The 23,971-nt window shown below is 37.8% G+C and overlaps 1 protein-coding gene across 4 annotated transcripts in view; it reads right to left on the bottom strand.

Annotated features, from left to right (window-relative positions):
* LOC136749363 (neuron navigator 1) overlaps positions 1 to 23,971 on the bottom strand; it is a 144,329-nt gene that overhangs the window by 102,923 nt on the left and 17,435 nt on the right. For all 4 annotated transcript variants that reach the window (XM_066703581.1, XM_066703583.1, XM_066703584.1 and 1 more), the window contains exon 3: positions 749 to 851. In XM_066703581.1, coding sequence (XP_066559678.1) covers positions 749 to 851 — 103 coding nt within the window. The remainder of the gene's footprint in view (positions 1 to 748; positions 852 to 23,971) is intronic.

Genomic DNA, 23,971 nt, shown 5'->3' with positions numbered 1-23,971 from the left:
ATAGCATATATATATATATATATATATTCACATTTTATTCTTCTTACTTTTCTTCAGTACATTGGGGAAATATGTTCACTGGTATGTGTGTCTGCATATATGCTGTCCAAGCAAATGTAATTTTATATATGTGCTCCATACAAAGTACAAAGTTATCATATACACTAAAAGCACTGAAGTAGATGCTTCAACAGAAAATATTAGATTAAAAAGAAGTCTTACAGCTACATTGTAAATGGTTGACGAAGCAAGGTCATATGTGCATTTAATAAATACCAATTATCTAAAGTGATTCTTGTATTGGGCTCATACTTTAGCTTTATTGGAAGCACAGTGGAATGTTAGCACTGATGGATTATACGATTTGTCTCATACAGCTATCACTACATGTACAGGAACCCAAACTGCCAAAATAGTTAATTTATTTTGTAAAGTTACATCTCTGTATAAAAAAAGAGGGGCTAGTTTTGTTTATTGCATGATAAATGCCTGGCTTTGTGAACAGACAAGGATTGCTTGAGAAAGATAATCTCAAAGAGTTTAAAAAACACCAGAGGGAATGTTCTAATGTGTCATTTAGTTTATAAGATTGGGACATGGATTTCCTGTAACAATGCGTCCAAAAACAAAATGCTGCTCAGACTTTCTCATGGTGACTCATGAAGTTGGAACATGGGCTATTTCTATTAGTTTGCCAAAGTTTACAAAGAAAGTGGGAAATTATCTGGAAGATAGAAACTCAACTCACCTGTGACTTAACTGTGACCCCCGCAGACTGGACATGGTGTCTTCCAGGTTCTGCCTCAGATCCAGAACATTCTGTACAGTTCGCTTCCTCTGGGACTCTGGGTCTGTAAAAAGACCAACCAAAGGGTGAGGGGATGGCAGTGCACTCATTTTTCAGCACTGGCAGAGAAAAAACATTTTTGAATGGTGTACAGAAGGAGATTTTTATTTTTATTTTATATGACTGCCTTTGTAAACACACCAACTGAAAAATACTTCAAGGGTCAAGACCACATCTTCCACACAATTCAAGCACAATCCTAAACAGTTGCCACAATGCAGAATATTTCAATGGTTCATATGAATGGGATTGCCAGGACTATTTAACACTAGTTAATGGATTTCAGGGTCAATAGGGGTCTTTAAAAAGCAAGACGACAATACATCACTGGTATTTTAACCCATTGCCAGAAAAATACTGACTAGAAGAGCAAATTATATGAAACAATGAAAGAACTGTCTTCCAGAATAAATGTATCTTCTTTTTTAATGAATAACAATATTATCTATCATGAGAATACACTTATATGTGCTGACAGACATTCTCTGAATATATCAAATATACTCCACAATCCGGATTCCATGAGATGAGGGCAATTTGATTAATTAGGTAGAGAAATTAATATAATCTTGATTGATGTTATTTATTCTCCTGGACTACATGACTTAACTATCCCCTAGGAGAAGAAATACAAGTTGTATATATACTCTGAAGCTTTAGGTTTCAAGAACTTCAACGGGAGTCACCAAGAATGCAGAACTGATATTAAATCGACAGCAAAGGATTCATGCTGTCTCTCAAATGCTCCTTCCCTTCTTGACTCCACTTTGAAAGCTAATTAAATTCAGACTATTATACTCCAACAGCTACACTGATTTGACCCCCTGTGGCAGTGACTTCATCAGGTTGTATCCAGCTGCCATTGTTACCTTGAATATCCCTGTTGGTCCTTCATGATACACTGCATGGATATTTTTATCAATAAATATAGTATGAACCAATTTGTTTACAAATAGCTTTTTACAATATTAACTCTCGTACCTTATTAATAAAACAGTCTATAATTACAGGTCTGGTTACCCTCAGTCTCAAGACCAACTATAACCACAATATAAATGTAGCACGAGTGGAAGATTGCAAAATTGCCAAATGCACACACAATATCCAAGATCACATTGCGGGACCTAAAAGAAACTAATGCGATGTGCACACAAGTGGCCATTAGCTGACAAATGGAGCTCTACAGCTTGAGGTGTCTTTCCATGGCAACCCTTTTTTCCTGAGCTCTCAGACAACATTTACATCCTTCACTCCTAGAATATTAATGGCACTGCTTGTTGTGTCCTCTACTAGCGACAATCCTGCTGCAAATTACAATTTGTAAGCTGGGCCGGACATTAGAGCTGCCACAGTGACCAGTAATTGCTCAGAAAGGGGGAGTAGTGGTTTCTGCTTGTTTACCACCAGCAGTCACTGATTTATTTTCGTATTGCTTTTTCAATTAGACAATCACAGCTTTACATTTCAACACATTACAATGTTTCACACTAAAACATCCACCTCATTGTATTAATGATTTGCCCCTCACCACCATTAAGATCACATTTCAGATCATATTACCATGACTCTGATGACCTGTATGGCTAAGTGGACAAATATTCCCCACTGTGTCAATTGGAAGATTTTTTCAATCTCATTTATTTTTCTCTGCAGTAAAAGGAATTCATGTGTACGTGCCTAGAATAAAAATCTACAACATCTCAAGCTGCAAAACAGGTTTGACATCTCCTTTTATCAGAAAAGGAAATTAAGACAATATATAAAAGTATGCAACTGGTTTGCTATTGAGATGACATACAATGACAACCATTAATCGCACTGTCAGTTGTTGGGGCTTTGCTTCTTCACAACGTTCTCAAACCATTATTGTCCCTAATGAAGTGCAATTACACTAACCTTTCATCAATTTGATTTATTCTTTCAATTCAGAATCTCCCTTTATTATCTTCTCTGTACTGTTACACAATGCTGCATTGAACAACCAACCATTCACTGGCCTAAGATCACCCCACAGATGTGTGGGAGAGATGATGACACACAAATGTGTCTACTGGAAGTAACTAAGACATCTGCTTTTGAATGCAAGCAGCAGAGATCCATACTAGAGGAAGAGTACAGCTCTTACTGATAATGTTAAGATCCACCAGTTATATCTATTGTCATTCTCTTCAAGAACATATATGTAGACTATACCCTGTTGGGCAGCTCAAAGACTTGCATATGAAAACTCTTCAGGAGATTTGTTAAAAGGCATCGCTAGAGCAAATAAATGGTTTTATGATTTCAAAGATCTAAAAAAGAACATCAATTTAAATTCAGACAGGAATGATAACATCACCAGTAAAATTAATTATGTTTGGTGCTCACCTACTTGTCAGATTTCCTATTCAAAACACAGTTGTATTCTCTGCTTTTAATTTGAACAATGACGAAGAAGAATGCTGCTCTGTAATTGCAATTTGCTGACAGTATATTTAAAGACTTACTTTTTCTGATCTGCAAAAAGTCCTATAAATCGTTGCTGGAAAAAATGTGAAGTAGGGCACGATCCCAATTTATTGGTAGCTGAGGTATGAAAAGTTTGTCAGTGTCTTTCAATCTGACCTGTCACTGCTTAAGTTAATCATTTTATAATCCCAAGACTGAGAATTGCTAGAGGTAGACATTAACTCGATCCAGTACTGTCAGCAAATTGGAATGAACTTCACGAACCCACCTGAATGTCAGTGAACATTGAAAAAAAATGAATTTCACATAGAACTGCTCTTCGATTTGATATTTAATCAGGTTAAATGCCCACCATGGTAGTACAGAATTAGTAGGGGTTGAACCGTGACTAGAAGCTGAAAAATGTTTTTCTTTTGCCCAGCTCATGATACCTGATTTTAGCAAAACTTTAAACTTAAAAATAAATATATAATGATTCATTCATTAATGTCATTCATTTGATCTTGGGCTTCGATCTACTTTATTAGTAGCTGATCCATCCCAGAAGTTCATTCAGTTTCTCGAAGGACCCCAGAGATTTTTCCAGAGCTCACTATGGAAGTGTCTATTTCCTTAATTGGAGTAGAATATAGGGTTGACCGTGTGCAGCATCTACTTCAGGATTTAAAAAACGTAATTAAATTATCTTGTAATCTCCTCTGTTAAAAACTAATGAGAAGGTAATGGACTGTTGCTTATTGAGGAACAACCTTCTTGGAGTAAAATGTAAAATACACTTCAAATTAAGGTTTAGTATTGGGAAGTTCTTTAACATTTCTGAATTTAAAACCTGGTAATCCAAGAGTAAACTTCACAGAACCTGTACAATTTTATAAATATGTTCAGCCTACTATAATCCGTAAAACACATTAGGAGTGCAGTGGGTTTCAATGGCAGTTTCAAATGCAAGGTCTTCATGTCTTATTGACCAAGACACAAATCTGTCAAGCTCTGAGCTGACTGAATCATGGCAGAGAGGACTTCCGTTATGTGAAATAGCATCACACACCAGAGCCACCCACTGCCTGCTATGTTAGTATCTCTCATTCCACTAGCTTCACAGTCAGTGTTCATTAGGTGTCAAGAGCTGAATTTTCCAATTTCTCATTGATTGTTGTTTTATGACATGGAGAGAAGGTACTTGTCACTCAAACATCGGTAGCACCTGCAGTCTGCATCTATTTTCAGCATCAGAAGTGATTTCATACAGGAACTGTGGTAATGTTGCTTTTCACAGATGAGCAGAATAATAAGGGAGATGGGTCGTGATGACATCTTCTTGCTTGTAGGTCTTCTGTGTGTTTTAATAGTCTTTTTCCTCCAAAGTGAAAGCTAGTCTCAACTTTCTGAAAGTAACAGGAATGGTTTTCAAGCCAATGAAAGGAAATAAATGACTCACTCACTGTACTAATATGCTTCATAAGCAAATTATATTCTGCCCAAAAGAGCTACAAACATACTAAGCAGGAACACGGGAACTGTAAAGAGAGATTTTTGTTTTGGCACGTAAAGCATTGTAGCTATTCTTAATGTGGAGATGAAAAGAGCAGACCAAATTTGGAATCATTTGCAGCCCTTAAAATTTGTCAGTGTGGTGGAAGTGCCACAGCTTGAATGCCATAGTGTCCAGCAGACGCAGATATATAGGGCTGTGCCTAGTTCATATACAGTTTTACCAAGAAGATAACAGGGACTTGAACTTTCTCCCCTTTGAATCTGGTGCCATCAGAACCGATTTGTCACAGGGAGAGTGCATGAGGTAAAGTTTACATCTTCTTCCTTACCCAAGCATTGTGGGTTTTCTGAAAGTGTGAAGTGTGTTCCTGAAGTGATAAGCTCAAGCTGGCAGCTGAACAGAAAGAGCCCACCACCCCGATGCGCAGCCCCCGCTGTGAGAGAGCGCGCAGAATGGACGCTGACAGGCAGAACAACTGTGAGTGTAACAGGCCTGTCCTCTCAGCCTCAGGTCTCTTCTCCCCCGCCTGCCAGGGAAGTGAGTTGCTCTGCTGGGGAGGGGGGTCACAACCTTTTGTGATATCATACTCTCCACCAGCTGGAGCCTTCCACAAAGAGATAAAGAAACCAAACTCTTCTGCTTGCTTCATTCTTTTTTTTAATGTGTTGTTTGATTTTGGAAAACATTATGGACCCAAAAATTCAGTGTCACACCACAGACTGGCAGTCACATGGGACTGGTTAAACTGCATTTTTGAGAATAAGGGTGAAGATGGTAAGACACAATAGGGATAATCAAAAGTACCATACAAATACTGTGCACTTGATTCTGTGTTGTTGCACGCTGTATGATTTGCACACTATGCTTAGAGATATACTGCAGTTAGGCACAAATGAAAAGCTCATGAGTGCTCAAGCTGCAACAACAATATTCCTGCCCAGGTATAAATGTGTCAACTCTGGTATTTTGAAACCTTCATCCAAAAACTACATAACATATTTTTGTAAATCATCTAGTAAACTACTAATTGAATTAAGTGCTTTTGCATATTGCACTAGAAAATCCTACTGACATTGAATAGTCTGCCAGTTGTGAGCTGCCTAGTAAAACTTGCTTTTGGTGTCTTTTTCTCCTTTGTGGGATCTAAATGCTATCCACATTTACAGGTCCTGCCCTGGATTCCCATTTTTGATATCAGTGCTACACTAGAGGGCAGAAGCGTCTCTACCTACTTTTGGAATCATTTCAGCAGTACAGACAGTTGCCCAATAGCAACTCTAGAATCTTTCCTAATTTCTCACATGTGGACTAAGCATATATATTTCACTAATCATACCTATATATATATATATGTTATTTCTGTGTTACACAGCTACATCTCAAGAAGATATAGTTGTATATACACATATAAACCTGCCTACAAAAATAATTAATAATTATTTTGTTTGAATCAGTATATATATAATTGTAAAGATTATAACATGTTATAATATATTATAACAATGTAATAACAAAAATGGGTGTTACAAACTGGAGTTACAACAGAGTCTCATCTAGAACCATCATCTTTTATTTGACGTCAGCAAACCTTAAATAATTGGATACAATCTTTTTCGATTTTCATTCCATACAACATTGTAAGGCCCTTAATGTAAACTGCTGCCATGGAGAATTAAGTTTAAGAGCAATAGCTTATAATGAAAATAAATGTTACAAGCCAGGGTAGCTCCACAGACCTCTGTTTAGCACCACTTAGTCTTATTGTCTAGCAACTGCATTATTGTAGCTGATTTACTATAAGGATGTGGGGATCTTGTAGCACAAGTACTGTATAAACTGCACATATTTTCACACGTATGACTATTACAGCTCACACTTATAGCTCTAAACCAAGGTAATCAAACTCCAATCTGGCAAATCAATAATAGATACTCCTGGCTTCTGCCCTTCAGTTTCTAAAATTTGCAGATCAATTCTACAATTAATTTAAGGCCTCTATTCAATGACTAGATGGTTGATTTCCAAATGGAGACTTGTCCTGGAAAGCCTCAATCCACTTATTTAAATAGTCACTGTAGTCTAAACCACCTAAATGTTTCTAAAATCTGGGAACACATTTTTGTTAATGATCAAATAACCTACTTTTTTCATGAAAATTAGGGAATTAAGGAATTAGTTCCAAATTATCTCTAAAAGATTTACCAAAATACCTAATTTAACCTAAAAGGTGAATCAAGATTAAAGTGCTTAGAAATTCATTATTTAAAGGTGATCAATAATAGCTGTTGGATCGTGACTCTCCTGGACCAGGGTTGGATACATCTGGTTTAGAGACGTGTATGAAGTCAGTATGGACTGAGTCCTAAGCCTATGGACTTCATACTTACTGTGTCTATCTGTTTTAGGTTGTTTCAGTGACGTTTCTGAATCTACCAGATATCATACTCTCAATCATAACTCACTGCTTTGACTATTGCACTTATCTAACCCAGAATCAAAATCACACCTAGAGAGGGGGAAGAGGAAAGCCAAGCCACAGAACTTTTTTAGCAAAGGGATTCCCAATTTACCACATATAAAATGCTATCACTAGTACAGCACTCCTTGGCACTACTCACTGATCACAATTACCTTAGTATTATGCAGCATTGTAGCTTTTTACAGTTCCTTATTGATTGTGAGTCACCTTGGATAAAGACAATAAATGATGTTGATGATAATAACAATAACAACAACAAGTATAATTAATTGGCATTCACCAAGATTTACAGATAAAACCTGATCTTTATCTCAACAAACTCATTTGGGACATAATTTATGACTGAGTCTGTTCTCTATGCGAGTTTCCCACAGCGAATCGTCCCAGTATGGCCAGGTGGGATGTAAACCTTACAACCCCAGTCCGCAAGCCGCTTTCTTACACCACTGATCTCCAAGGGCTACGGAGCCCAGCTGCAATAAAGACGCCGAATTAGAGATGCAAATTTCCTTGTCAGCCGCAACTGATCCCCTGTAGAGGCTTGATAAATTAACATTAACCAGATAATCACTGGGTCCAAACTGAGTCAGGCCGGGCAAGAATCAAGGGGAGGAAGTATGGAAGCAGGGGGAATTAAAGATATCACACAAATAATTTGTTATACTCATTAGCCTGCACCGGAGCATTCCTATTTGTTTAGAGCCCGGTGCAGGGTTTAGGCACTGTCTTGCATTTTAATGGCATTGCTCCTCACCACAGCAGGACAGACATTGAGAAGACATGTTCCAGCCTTCTACTGCACACTGGTGTTAATTCTGTCAAGGCGGCGCGTCTAAAGACACAAAGAGCAGGCCTTCACAGCTCAATAGTGAATAGCAAGGGTGAGATAAAAGACCCAGTGGAGGCTTGAAGTTTCAAGCACAGTTCACCAAAGAGAAAGGGGCTCTCTTATACATGACAGGAAGAACAAACCATACAGAGATCCTAATGGCTTGTGTGTTTAACCTCAGACCCTGCAAATAAGCTTGAGATTATTTTTTATATTGAAGAACATGACTTGAATTATATATATACCTTTCCCAATCTTTGAAATAAAGACCTGTATAAAACAAATATATTATTAATATTATTATTATTATTATTATTATTATTATTATTAGTTAAAACCTGCAGTCTGAGGTCCAAGGTGGCAAAATTTTAACGTTTTCTTGTGTCAGACAGATAATGAGACTTTTTAAAATGAGGTAAGGTGTGGATGTCAAATGAAAAGACTCAACTATTACAATTTATTTATAGCAATACACATATTTGTTTATTTTTTCAAAAAATCTGCAATGAGCTGAGCAATGCATTGATTGTAATTCTACCTATATTAATCAGGTATTATTGTGTTTGTAGGTAATTCTGTTCTGTGATGTAGTCATTAAATGGGTTCACAAACAAATTAAAAGGCTCCGTATCATATATTGTTGACAATATACATTACTGAAACAACAGCCAAAATAAACAAATTAACTATATCAGATATGCCTCTTACAACAACACCACATCACTGAAAGAGGGGAAATTACTAACAAACCCATAATTAGCGATGCCGTCATATTTTAATCAGAATGGAAATTTATGAGATTTCAAAAGCACATTGACACTTGCCGACAAACCTCCAAATTGTAATAACGCAGGATTTGCGGTTTCCACATTTGCTTTGAGGAAAGCAAAACCACGGAACATTTCACTAACCTAATTATAGGACGGCAACATCCATGATTTCTTTATTTTATATTTATTTTGGCGGGTGCGGGTGCGTGTGCGGGAGGGTTGTGGATGTCATACTGACAGCTTCTCCAGAGAACTGATGGATTACTGCACACGATATGTTTGCATTAGGATCACAGAGCACAATCACTACATCAGTGTTGGGGAGACATCTATGTAAGAGGAAACAGGTAACGTGACAGTACTAACAAAACATCACATAATTCAACATCAGTTGTCGGATTTCAAGGAAATCTTATACAGAGGGATAAAAACACATCTTAATGTTGTATATTGTTAATGTAAAACTATTTGCTGGAATAAACAATTCTTCTTCTTCTGTTCACTATAAGTATTAATTGCTTACCTTCATAAACTATATTACCAAAAAGCATCGGACAAGACTCTCTTTGCATTGAACCGTATTATCTGCTATGCATAAATGCCACTATCACTGCCAGTATCAGTACGTGATATGTTGGAAAACAGTGACAACATTACTTCTGCTAACATGACTATATATATATATATATATATAGAGAGAGAGAGAGAGAGAGAGAGAGAGTAGAGGATCTCTGAAGGTTTCCTGAAGTCCCCTACCTTGACTCATCCACATCAAACCAGCATCCATATGCCTTATATATCCCCACAAGCTTTAAAAGGTCAGATTAAATTGACTGCATGGGGCTGCAGCCCTTTCCATGTTTTTATTCCATGCTTCCATAAGGGCCAGTTTATCCAGAGCTGTCATTATCTTGCATAAACACAGATGCACACACAGAGTTGGTCTGTTTGCCCGATGCCAGGCCAAGCATAGAAAAGTGCTCATGAAATCAGGCAAGGCAGGGTTTTGCTGAAATGCTACAGGCACTGAATTCCACCAGGCTTTTCAAAAAACACATGAAAATAGGACAAGCATGTTCACATTGGAAAATCATTTATCCCATAAGGAAATTTCTTGGAGTACAAAGAGCCGGTGTATAGAAACTATTTCCATGGGGAGCATTTTAAATCATGGATCCACTTTTATTTGTTTGAGGAGGCTTCCATGTCTCTTGAGTCTCTGTGCCTTTTGTCTTTGCTCTGGAAAGTACTGGAGGGAGATTCAGAATTACATTTACATTTAACGCTCCCTGAATTGACATACGTCTGCGCCAAACACATTATCATCTTCTCTACAGCGATGAAGCTGCATGTGTAGACATTTCAATAAAGGCTAAATACTGTTTTGTGTTAGTTTACAAAACATATAAATAAATACGTGGTGAAACTATTTGCAAAAATACTATCCAACCATTTCATTATTGTTTTCCACTAGTTTTTCTAAGTCTTTACCGAGCCTGAACAGGGGGTTTAGTCTAGCTAGATGACCTTGTCCTAAGCGATTACAGAAGGTACTAATCCAATATTTCAGGTATCTGAGGAACCACCACTCAAGACACTGGCAGATCTGAACAGTCAGATCATTTGCATAATGTTTTTTTCTTCTGGTTTCTAGGAAACACTTGGTGACCTTCATAGGTTGAACAAACAGGATTTTCCCCACATCTGGATTGTGTATGCAAGACACACTATGTGCTATAGGTATCGACATTTTGTGGTGAACAAGAGGAAATGAAAAAGGCCAACATTATTCGAACAGTAAATATGCCCAGATGATATAAGTTATTTTTCAAGATTTTGCAGTGTTAGTATAATTTTTTCATTTATCTGATGCCTTAACCCAAGAACACAAGTACATTGTTTCAAAGCTCTGTTCTTTTCAATAAAGAAAACAAACAGATTTCCACTGCTTTTTCAGAGAAAATATTTTGCAATTATAATATTTTTTGTATCATATTTTATAGTTCTGTTAAAATATAAACTTTTAAATACAAGCAGGTACATTTCAGCTCATAACAGTCCACTTCATGAGTCAGGCATCAGGCCAGTCCATATCATTTCAGATTTTGTTACAGTTTTATTAGTAAGCTCTAATCCTAAATTGAACACTAACAAGAAGAAAATGGTGCATTTGGGCACAATACAGTGCATCCGGAAAGTATTCACAGTGCTTCACTTTTTCCACATTTTGTTATGTTACAGCCTTATTCCAAAATGGATTAAATTCATTATTTTCCTCAAAATTCTACAAACAATACCCCATAATGACAATGTGAAAGACGTTTGTTTGAAATCTTTGCACATTTATTAATAATAAAAAACAAAAAAAAGCACATGTACATAAGTATTCACAGCCTTTGCCATGACACTCAAAATTTAGCTCAGGTGCATCCTGTTTCCACTGATCATCCTTGAGTTGTTTTTACAACTTGAGTGGAGTCCACCTGTGGTAAATTCAGTTGAATGACTTGGAAAGGCACACCTGTCTATATAAGGTCCCACAGTTAACAGTGCATGTCAGAGCACAAACCAAGCCATGAAGTCCAAGGAATTGTCTGTAGACCTCCGAGACAGGATTGTATCGAGGCACAGATCTGGGGAAGGGTACAGAAACATTTCTGCAGCATTGAAGGTCCCAATGAGCACAGTGGCCTCCATCATCCGTATATGGAAGAAGTTTGGAACCACCAGGACTCTTCCCAGAGCTGGCCACCCGGCCAAACTGAGCGATCGGGGGAGAAGGGCCTTAGTCAGGGAGGTGACCAAGAACCCGATGGTCACTCTGACAGAGCTCCAGCGTGTCTCTATGGAGAGAGGAGAACCTTCCAGAAGAACAACCATCTCTGCAGCACTCCACCAATCAGGCCTGTATGGTAGAGCGGCCAGACGGAAGCCACTCCTCAGTAAAAGGCACATGACAGCCCGCCTGGAGTTTGCCAAAAGGCACCTGAAGGACTCTCAGACCATGAGAAACAAAATTCTCTGGTCTGATGAAACAAAGATTGAACTCATGTCTGGAGGAAACCAGGCACCTCTCATCACCTGGCCAATACCATCCCTACAGTGAAGCATGGTGGTGGCAGCATCATGCTGTGGGGATATTTTTCAGTGACAGGAACTGGGAGACTAGTTAGGATCGAGGGAAAGATGAATGCAGCAATGTACAGAGACATCCTTGATGAAAACCTGCTCCAGAGCGCTCTGGACCTCAGACTGGGGCGAAGGTTCATCTTGCAACAGGACAACGACCCTAAGCACACTGCCAAGATAACAAAGGAGTGGCTACTGGACAACTCTGTGAATGTCCTTGAGTGGCCCAGCCAGAGTCCAGACTTGAACCCGATTGAACATCTCTGGACAGATCTGAAAATGGCTGTGCACCGACGCTCCCCATCCAACCTGATGGAGCTTGAGAGGTCCTGCAAAGAAGAATGTGAGAAACTGCCCAAAAATAGGTGTGCCAAGCTTGTAGCATCATACTCAAAAAGACTTGAGGCTGTACTTGGTGCCAAAGGTGCTTCAACAAAGTATTGAGCAAAGGCTGTGAATACTTGTGTACATGTGCTTTTTTTGTTTTTAATTTTTAATACATTTGCAAAGATTTCAAACAAACTTCTTTCACATTGTCATTATGCTGTATTTTTTGAAGAAATTTTGAGGAAAATAATGAATTTAATCAATTTTGGAATAAGGCTGTAACATCACAAAATGCGGAAAAAGTGAAACAGTGATGCATCTCTCTCAAGAAAAAAGGAAAAACTTTGTGTCCATATCTATGTAGATACAGTGTAGCATTCGGTAATGCAGCCAGAACAATAATTAATCTGTAAAAAATCTGACACTCCCATTGAAAAACATAAATCTTACCAAGAAACATAAATGCAGGCAAATACATGTTTGCAGACAATGATGTAATAAAATCTGGGATTAATGAAATTACACTGTAACAAAGAGGTATAGTGTAGAGGTTTTATATATCATGCCTTGATGACTGACTTGTTAATACGTACTTATTTTCCTTCTTTTCTGGTATGGGAAGGTGTATTCAAACATAGGGGGATGGAGGTGAGGGGGAGGAATCTGTATTTCTTATAACTTAATCAGATTGTTATTCTCCACCAACCCCCAACAGCCAAAACAGAGCTCAAATGATGACTTTATCCCGGTTCGAAAATGTCTGACACACCTAGCTTTCAAAGTATTTAGAACGAAGATTAAGAAAATCTGGTCAAATACCCCCACATCTTGCATAAAAAAAGTATTAATTACATAGGAAAAAGACAGTTTTCAAGGCATTGGGCAGGGCTTTTGCCTGAAGCTGTATTACATTTTTGAACAATCAAATTTACACTGAGAGCTGCAGTAACCTTTTTTTCAATTCAGGTGTTTGTTATCACAGACAGCACCTTTATAATACTGATTGGGATAAAAAGAAAGGGAAGAGTAGGGAATTGTTAACAAAAGCCAAAAAAGTGGGCCAGCAAAAGTGTCAGACAAAGTGGCTCAATGATTTTACTAAAGGGGACAGACAGAAATACGGGTCAAATCTCTATCCTCAATCACCTCCAGCTCAATCCTCAATAGATGGCATGTCTTCTGAGGTATAAAACCTCTTTGCTTCACTAGCTAATTTTCTTCACAATGGGAAGTAAGGAGTGATGGACTTTGATATCCCTGCAAGCAGTGGGAATGAAGCCCAGACAACTGGAGGCTTTTATTGCTCCGTATAGCTATGAAAGCCGGTAATGCTACAGCTGCAGCGATTTCTGGACTGGCTCCAAGGCCAGCAAAGCCCATTGCCTGTAATGGCCATTTTATAAGCATAATGCCAGCAGTCAAATGTAAGCCAGAAAACACTATAAAATTCCAGCCCCCTGCAAAGCTGTTATTATAGTCCATCTTTGAGCTCTAACCTAGAAGGAGCTCTGGCCTTCGTGGGCTAGTCTGAAGCAAGAGTGACAGCAACAACAGCATTGCCCCTGTTATGGTACATTAGTAAGGTAAGTGTTCAGTGCCTCTTCGGCATGTTCAGCATTCAATATATCTAGATGACTCTATCCCAAATCTTTTTTAAATTGAAAAAAATATGTCATGGATTAATCTTCATATACAAAACGTAGCAGCTACAATAAATGTACAAAAAGCTGCAAAAGCAACTATTTAAATATCTTTTTTAATTTAATTTATATTTAAACAAGTGCATGCAATGTTTTTGGCATATCTTTTCCACATTGTTGCATATGGAATAAACAAAAAGGTGCCACACAGTGATTTCTGTCTCTCTTGAAGCTTTTCAGAGATTCCGTCTCTGGTCAGTGTTGAAGATTTTCCGTGAGAACAAAAAATGAACTCACTGGAAAAGCACTGTAAGGCAGAAAGTAGGTCGGAAAGGTTGGATCTCACATGAGGAAGCTGTCATTCGGCAGACATGGGCTCGAGAACAGTTTATGGAAAGTGACTCGGGCAGAACATGCGTGTGCAGCCACGGTACTGTGTGGCATCTTATTTTACATCATTTGATACAGGACAGCTTTTCAAAAATCTATAAAGTTTCTCCGTTGCCTACAGCCAACAGCTTTCACTTACATTCTACAACACGTACTCTGAGTTACAAGTCTGTGGAAGGTCTATAGGTATTCTTTACATTCACTGATTGATGTCTTCACCTGTTTCTGCCAAATCAATTGTCAGGGGGTGAAGACTTGGGGATAAACCATATGTAAGGGGCTTATATTTTTTATTTTTCTGCCAACATTTTTTAATAATAAAGTCAGTGTTTGAATTTACAAAACGTTTGAAGGTTATTTGGCAGGAGTCAAAGTTTTTTTTTTTCTTGTATAATCATCCCATCTTTAGGCACTAAAATGTATTCAAGTTCCCTATAAAGACTGCCTCTCAATTAACTCTTGGACTTCCTCTGTGTTATACATCTGGTCTGGTGCATCTGGTCATGCTAAGTACCTTTGATGCAAAAGTGTTGGTTTCTTAGCCAGGGGAACATACAGTGAAGTGGTTGCATTGGTGGGTCCCATCTCCGTGTTTGAATCTCAGTCTCAGTTTTAATTTGATGGGAGAAAATCTGGGCCATCACTAATTGAAAACAGCAGACAGAGCCGTAGTCTCAGTTGTAATGATGGTCTGGTCTGAGTTAAACTGAACTGTGTGAGTTCTAGACTACAGGGAGAACGGGACTGAAAACACATGATTGATTGAGAAGATTTTTTTTTTAACATAGAAAACCAACAACAACAACACAACAAAAAATGAATAGACAAGTCGTCAACTGAAACAAAGCAACATGGAGTAACATTTCCAACAAACCTTCAATAATTTGTCTTTATCAGAAGAAAACGACCAAATGTCTAATGTTATTGAGAGATATTCTCTGTCTGTTGTACTGTAAGTCTCACCTCTAATCTGACATTAAAATCCACTGACCCTTTTCTACCTTTCTGAGGAACCCTCAACATCAACTAGCATCCACAGTTCTTGGAGGGGGAGTATAATAAAATACATATATATAGCATGACAAGTAGTACGACAGACACTCACAGCATAAAAAGAGAAAGAATGTGCTTTATAGCAAAGTGCAAATCCAAATATCAAAATTAAACGGGGAATGAGTTTATTTTTTATTTTTTTATTTAATGAGAAATTAAACCATTAAAACCATTAAAATCTGAATGAAGTTGCACATATATACACATTTATAAAGTGGATTATCATCTAGTGGATGAACCACTCAAAGAAAATGATAGACAGCAACTTCATTCAGATTTTAATTGGAACTTGCGAATGAATCACCAATAGCATAACTTTAACTAGGTGAGCATTACAGTCACATTAAAAGTAGATATATGTTTATATTACAATTATGAATATATGATTACAAGTGTATAAATATACACCCCCCCCCAGCACGTAATCTGAGTTAATCTTCCCATCTTTTATGTTGTCTTCTTTTATGTATTTTTTCATCTGCAGCTGAATTGTCTCAAAGCAGAAACCACCACACACACATGCTGACAGCCAAAAACACAGACACTGGCAATCATATACACACAGACCAATGGTGTAGTAGTAGAATGATAGGTGAGTGTACTATATGGGCTAAAGATGAAGCTGCAACACTTTTGTCCATGAAGACACGTTTGTATTGTCACAATAAGTCACAATAAGTGGATTTATATCCACAAAACTGCCTGACCTGACCTTACATCCAATAAAGAAATAAGTAAAGAAAGCAAAGGTGGGCAGAGAAAAAGACAAACAACAAAACTGACTTGAATCCAGACACCCATTAAAGTTTGGATTCTCCTAATGGACTACTCACATCTTCAACACATGTATTTATCATATTGATTTTTCCCTACTGCTGGAGGAGAGAGTTTAACAGCTGGACACACATCAGCTGTATCACTAGCCAAAGGCAATTTACAGCGACATCCTGTCCTGCAGTCTAGGGGGGAAGAAATTATGTTTTTAGTAAATATATTTATTTCTATGTGAATGAAGATTATTTTCAAAAAGTTGCCAAAGAGAAAATAACAAGCAACAAAAGGTAGACAAAAAGGTCTGACCAAAGAGAAGGGAGTGAACAAACCAGTTATTTTATAAAGGGAGAAGATGTGTATTCTTCCAAGAAGCGACTGAATTTGTTAATAGTTAAGGGTGTTCTTAATGATCTATCATTGTTACTTTAAAAATATAACATGGTGAGATGCATCTGGTAGTGCACATCTGATTACAGAGTTCCTAGGGAAGTGTGTATTCCTCTGAACACATCCTGTCCTCACACAAGCACACAACGACTCCCTGATGACCAGGGATTTGTGTATCTGCCCGCTTGAATTTCTGTAAAGAAGAGATTTGTTCATTTCTTTTATGGCCTTATCAGTTGAAACCACACTGTGACTTAAAACTTAACGACTTCTGGATGTTTCTGCTCAACACAACAAAGGCCACAGGAAATAAACACCAGAAGACTTCTCTTGCCCAGCATTATATGTTGCATGTTATAATTTTAAGGGACTGGCTTATACAGACCACAATTCTGCCTGGTCAAGGCCTGTTTAAGGATACTATACAGCATAGTTGTCAGATAATCCCTACTCACAATTCTCAAAACCCCAGATAAATGTACCTGTTTAAATATCTGACATTTCTTTATTTCTTTTTGGTGATTGTTAATCAAAATTGATTAAATGCATTCAGATGGACTGAAATCTCAACATGGGGCTCGTACATAGTCTGCAAGGCCTCCACACTGAAAGGTGCTGACGTCTGGACTCTTCTACATATCCAAAAAACTTGTGTATATGTTTGTGTGTGTTTGTTGGAGAATGGGTGAGTGGGGGGTTCATCCAGAAGACGCTGCAGAATGTCACTACTGATAAATATTGGTCAGGGGCATCTGCCTTGTCAGTCGCAAGTGGATAAAGTGAAGCGCTCTTCTTTTTTTATCCTCCTCTGATGTGCCATTATTCGGCATTACAATCACAGTGTGTCAGCAAGCCGACTCACATCCTATTACTCTGTATCTGAAATGCAGCTGCAGTTTCCAGCGCAGGCCGCCACAGTGCCTTTAAGCTGCTAAAGCCAGGCAGAGGGGTGGAGGGGTGGGGCAGGCTGCACTGCACTGCGAATCTAACCCCCCGCCCTTCTTCCATCAACGTTACTCAGTTTGGGAGTGTAAATGGTATCCAGATTTATTCGGTGGTGTCACTTGAGAATCTCTTTTTTTTAACTACACTGTGTATTTTTTCTGTGCCACAGATAAAGTCTTCACATTTGAAATGCAGTGTAAATAAATCTATCTTTTAAAATGTGTTTTTCACCAATCGTTATCAACCTTACTGAGTGTAAATGTAACAATTATTAATGGATACACCATATAATATGCATTGGGACAGAAATATGACAAATGATAGCTGTTTATAATGTATTTAACAGAGCAGAGACCCGCACTGAGGTTTGAAACTTGCTGCAATCCTTTTCTAAATAGCATTGAGGAATACTGTGGTGTTATTAATAATAATAATAATAATATCTTGCATATACAGTATCTAGTACCTCTCATCTCAAAGCCTCCCATTTACAAACATTGCACAATTCTGAGTGATACATGGAAGTCATTTTGCACCAGTAGCTCACCACATTGCATATAAGGTGGAGAAGCAGGAAGTTATTTAGCCAATTAAACTACAGGGTTAGTTTTAAATAGACTGACTGAGAGAGCCTCATTTGAAACTTAGCACCGCGACTATTTTGAAAAGTGTCAAGCTATCTCTAATGGCAACAGGAAGTCAGGACCTTCAGACAAAAAAACTGAACCATAATTGTTTTGTTACACGTTACATGTCCCTTTTGTTTCTATAGAGTCTCCTTCTTACTTTAGATACTAAAACTCCAGAGAAAGTTAATAAAGCCATCCAGAATATGCTGGGTTAACTCCAATCTATGTAACTGCCCTTCAAAAGTATTACACACATCTCAATATCTCAGATAACTCTGAAAGGCAGAACCAGTAGGACAAAGTTGGGCCACAGCCATAGAATAGAATTTGTATGCTTATGTAGCACAGCAAATTCTGTGGGCTGTTCATTCACTCGGTCTTATGATCTGAGAAGACTACCACGAGCTTTGATTTACAGGGGAGTTTCATTATGCAGCCTTCTCCACTGAATAAAGTTGTATATCCACATAAAGCTGTCTATTATACTGAGAAGTGGATCATGAACGGAGGGGTATTCATCCATAATGATGGCTCATGTACTGTGTTGATTCCAGTGAAACCCAGGCCACGCGAGGACGGAGCAAAAGGAATTGCCTATATTTCAGGAAAACAATTGCCTCCAATGAAGTAGTCTTGTTTTACAATAAAGAAACAATCTCCAATATGCCAAGTTAATTAAATAAGGTACTGCCCAGCCTAACTAATGGAAGCCTTTATCAGCTGACCTGAAATATTTGTGTCAGAGGTCAGCAGTTGAAGTCACTTTGCTACTTTCAGTTTATTTTGTTATTTGGCTAATTATCCAGACTGCTTCCCAATTCCCCAGAGCTTTCGCCTGGATTACAGACATGTTTTCCTGAATTTGATGTTAAATCAGGCCATTGATTTTCTTGTCTTTTTCCAGGTCCGCTCCAATTTTTAAGGCCCTGAAAGTTTGTGCTCAAACAATTGACTAATTCGCACAGAGCATAAATGGTACTTGCACCAGTTTGTTTTTCTTTGCATTCTTGAATTGGCAAAGTTTGAGTAAAGCCACCACTTAGGGGTATCCAATGATGCCAGCAGAATTGTGTAGTACATTATGACAAGCAAGGGACACATATCAATTCCAATACATCATTTTTTAATGGAGTTAATATACCAGGAACCACACATTGTGGTTTTTTAAAACCCATTTCACAACAACTTCACACATCCCTATATTTTTGTATGTCATTTATTTCATTGCTAGCTGCATTTGGAAGTAGAGGGTACACAATGCAACCACAAAACAAGTAAATACAGTATATCTGATATCATACTCAAAGCAATCTGATATAGTTAAAAAACAATAGTGTCTGTTAGGAATTTAGACAACATTACTTGATTTACATAAAATCAACTATATTCGGACACTAATAACTTATTTTATTCAAGAATACTACTACAATTCAAAGACCCCCCACCCCCTTTTCCCGACCACCCTTTTTTAAACAGCATGCCCAGAATTAGATTGAAGCTCAGATTACATTAGCATTTCATGCACAAGCCCAATGTCATTAGTTAAGGTCTTAATTGCATTACATAGTCACTCAGAGATGAATGATGCACAGAAAATAAAACAATAATGTGGATCCATACATGCAAATGTCAATCATGAGAGTCTGTCATCTGGACAGATCCTAATGGAAGCTTCCTGTTGCATCCTGTCTCAATGATTATTATTTTTTCTTCAGAAAATGGTTAGCATTCTAGACAAATTTAAAACCAAGGTAAATCCAGGCGGATCTGAAATTTACAACCACCAGATTACAAAAAAATGTTATGGTTACAAAAGCATTATTGTGATTATTATTTTTTTTTACATTAATGTGAATAAAACAAATGTGAAGAACAAAACCTGTAATAAATGCAGTGCATGGGCACAATTATATATTCAGAAATTGTATTGAATCAATAATATTCAAATAAATTACCTTATCTCTACAAAGAGAAACATTTCTATCAAAACTGCTAATCGAAATATTTCTCACAATAAAAAAAAAATGGAGCACAAAAATGCCTATTACTGCACATTTCCTGTTGCTCTTCCAATAACTCACAGTAACTCACTAAGCCCAGCCATACATTCACACACACAGGTCCTCAGCAGAGAATACTCATGGATTTTTATGGTAAGTACACACATACCCAGTAATTATTATTTATTGATGCTCCGATTACGTACTTGCTTATATAAGAAGCCAGTCTGTCTGTGTACAAGCTGACAAGGCATAAAAATGCATTCAGTAAGTAAAAATGCAATTATAAGGAGAAGGGGAGGAGGCATTCAAGAAACATACGGCCGCACTTATGTTGTAGCCTGGTCCTAAGCATGTTTCCTACATTAATGCAGTCCTTTAAGAAGCTGTTGTTCCTTTACTGTGTGTTTCGAAATGTGGTCCTCTTTCTGAGTATCTCATGGGGTTTCAATCAAAAGTAAAATAAAACAATTCATTAAAATAATAAAATTCTTGTTGAGGTGAATAATGCATTTTGGTTCATGCCTTGGTAAATTGAGTGTAGACCAGAATAATAATGACTTTCATAGTAAAACAGAAAAGGTCAGTACTGAAACCCAGAAAAGGTCAATCAGTACTGGTTCAAATCCATAGAATGCATTTGAAGATAACAGAGATAATCCATAAGTATTTGATGACTTCTCTACCAGACCTCAGGAAAAATAAAGCAGTTGAATAGAGAGATCATCCAGTGCACTATTAAGAGCTTGTTTCAACTTTGTGAATCAACCTTGGTAGGTTTGGTTAGCACCATATGAGTTACAACTCCTGACTAAATAATGAATGTAGTGCTCCAATCATTTTACATACTGATTTAACTCAAATTGTATTTATATTTATTATGATTAGTCTTACTCAGAATAATTTATGTTGAAGAGGGAAACAATATGTCTATTGTGGTGTATTTTACAGGATTTAAAACCAAATCTGATTAAGTATTTGGTTTAGGGCTAGTGTTTACAGATTTTCTCTCAGGTTTCTGTCTTTTCCTGTTCCTTTCAGAAACATGTCATTCTTAATGCATGGATAGATTAATGAATGAAGTAAACAAAGCTACAGCGACATGCATCACACTGAACACAAACGGGTCAGCCACAATCTCCCCAATAACTATAGTGATAATGGTTTCTAGCGTCTACTACAAATTATCTATGAAGGCTTTTATTGGTTCAGTTTTGACATATGGTTTAATCATAGGGTAACACCTACTTATTAAGACTTAGCCATGATATATTAAAATGAGCAAAGGCTTGACTAATAGATAATGCAAACCAAACACAGAGCACACATGCACAAATACAGCAGAACCTGGTGTCTTAGACTTCCTCATTATGTCAGATAATACACGGAAATTTCCATTATGTTTTTAGGGGTCTCATTTTATAGTGGCCCTGTTATTCAAGATCAAACAATGGAATTCAAAACAGGGGGGAATGAAGCTCACAAGCTAGAAACATTACACGGCCACACAGCTGCGGGACAGGCAAATCAAGGCCGGTATTATGGCCCAGAAGGAGTTAACGCACAGTAATCCTGCAGCGCCGTCTCGTCTCTTGTCAGTGTGATTGCATCTTCAGCTCCCACACAAGGCTGCAGAGAGCCAGCCAGGCAAAGTGAAGAGAATGAACAGTGTCAGGGTCTATTTAAGCCAACGGGGATACCTGCAGCAGAGTGACATGCCTGGCAGTGACAGTACTAACCCAGCTTTCCCGAGCTATCTGTGAAGTCTAGGCGCTGTGGACGTTTCTACAAATGCAGGCCGCACAATCCCATTATCTGCCAGCTTCCATCTATCCATCCATCCATCTACAGTACATGTCTTTAATTAAAGCGCACTGTTCTACGACTAAGAGCAAGAGGAGTAATAAAGTCACAATTTCTCCCATTGTTATGTCTATTGTCTCTCTGCTTACAGTTTCTTTCTGCAAGTATATTACCAAAAAAGGACAAGGTCAGGATCAGGACAACAAACCAATAACAAAACACAGCTTTTCACAATGTATTCTGCAGAATGCCGACCCACCCTTGGTCTTATTGGCTAATGCAATCCGTTTGAGAGATGGCCAGAGGAATACTGTGACATTTTTCCAACAGCATAGTTTCTAGTGCAGCCAGAGAAGTTGACTGGTGCATTACATCTCCCAGAGCTGCTCTATGGGATTAAGGACCAAAACCTAACATAATGAAAAGTTGTGAATGCCATTTTCTTTAAACCTATGTATTATACATCCTAAGTTTGTGACATTGAGTTAAAGCTATTATGGTGGATGTGTGAGCCTTTACCATTAAAATACATCCATGCTGGCAGCACAGTGTTCCCAAAAGTATCAGAATATGAAACACCTAAAATCCACCAAATAACCAAATCTATATAGGACATGACCTCTGCTGCAATGCATTACCAGCAGAGGGGAGGCTTGAACCAAAACTTTCACTATCACTATTGTATATAATGGCCTCCAGCATCCAGCACATCCCAGATAGCTTTGAAATGCAAACTAACTGTCCCATTACTTTGGGCAGTTTAGGTGTACAATACAATATCCTACTTAAAATTCCTTTTCATTTAAGAAAAAAATCCTTTTCATTTAAGAATATCTATACCTCCTACTTAAGAAAGCATTACTAAAAAAAACAGTAGTGACTTACTTTTAACTAATTTCCTTTGCTGTCCTTGAGTTAGATAACCACTTTGCATAGACAGTTGCAGCATGACATGTGGCGGCTGATGTATCTAATCTGTAAATATGTATTAGCATGCCTAGTGGTGTGTTCTGCAAGATCAATATTTGACCTTGATGTGATTGGTGATTTGCTTGGATATTCTTGGGGAAACCAAATATATAAGTAGGCAAGCAGACAATCACATCAGAGTATAAAATCAGCCACGTCCTTTCAGAGAGACTGGGGTGGAGAGATAACATAGTTAACAAATCCATTCTGGGAAGAATACAAAAAAACAGCAAAAAACACTGTTAACCCTTTAACCTGGGAACGTTTCTGAAGCCCATCCCTCAGAGTCAAGCAGCAGCATTAAATTATCTTCAGTGAGAAAGCTTCCTGCATCCACCCCGGGCATCAATAACACAGATTAAATGCATTTGCTACAGTGGTTCGGAAAGCAATCGGTGTGTCCAATAATTTAGAAAAAAAAAAAATCCTCTTTAAAAAATTTAATGAAAAAATGAAGGAGACATCCCTGCACACATTTGAAATTGACCCTTTCTATGGTCAGAAGGTTGACCAGAATTGAAATTGAGATTAGCCAATCTTAGGATCATTATTCCCACACCCTGCTACCTTAAATAAACACTTTATCATGGAGCGGTGCAGAAACAAGGTCAAATATGACTTCCTTCAGCAGTGTAAGGAATATTAATGCTACCTCTGCTCCACAAAAGGTGGCCAGATTGTGAGAGGAAGCAATATTAAAAAATGTCCTATTTTGATTTGCTGGAAATCAAAGCCATTTTATTAATGGACTGGAAGAAGCACTGCTTGTTGGTTTGTATGATCTGCTTACATTAAAGTATAAATCAGTATCTATCAGAACCGTTTCATTTTTTCCAACAGGGGTGCTTCACACCATACTGCATGTAGAATGGCCACTGAGAGCTTAGTGTAACAGCAGAAGGAGGTCTTATGTCACATTTCTCCTAACGCTTCCTCTAAACAAACACAGTCAAATAACCAATAATTGGCCATTCTTAAACATCTCCCTGTAAAAGTTATAAAAAGGGAGGGCACCATCTGTCAACAGACACTGATGAATAGGTCGAAGGAAGCTAAA

The sequence above is a fragment of the Amia ocellicauda genome, chromosome 5 (genome assembly GCF_036373705.1).
Source record: "Amia ocellicauda isolate fAmiCal2 chromosome 5, fAmiCal2.hap1, whole genome shotgun sequence".
Taxonomy (NCBI): domain Eukaryota; kingdom Metazoa; phylum Chordata; class Actinopteri; order Amiiformes; family Amiidae; genus Amia; species Amia ocellicauda.
The sequence above is the reverse complement of the archived record's forward strand: the minus strand, read 5'-3'. Positions and strand labels throughout refer to the sequence as shown.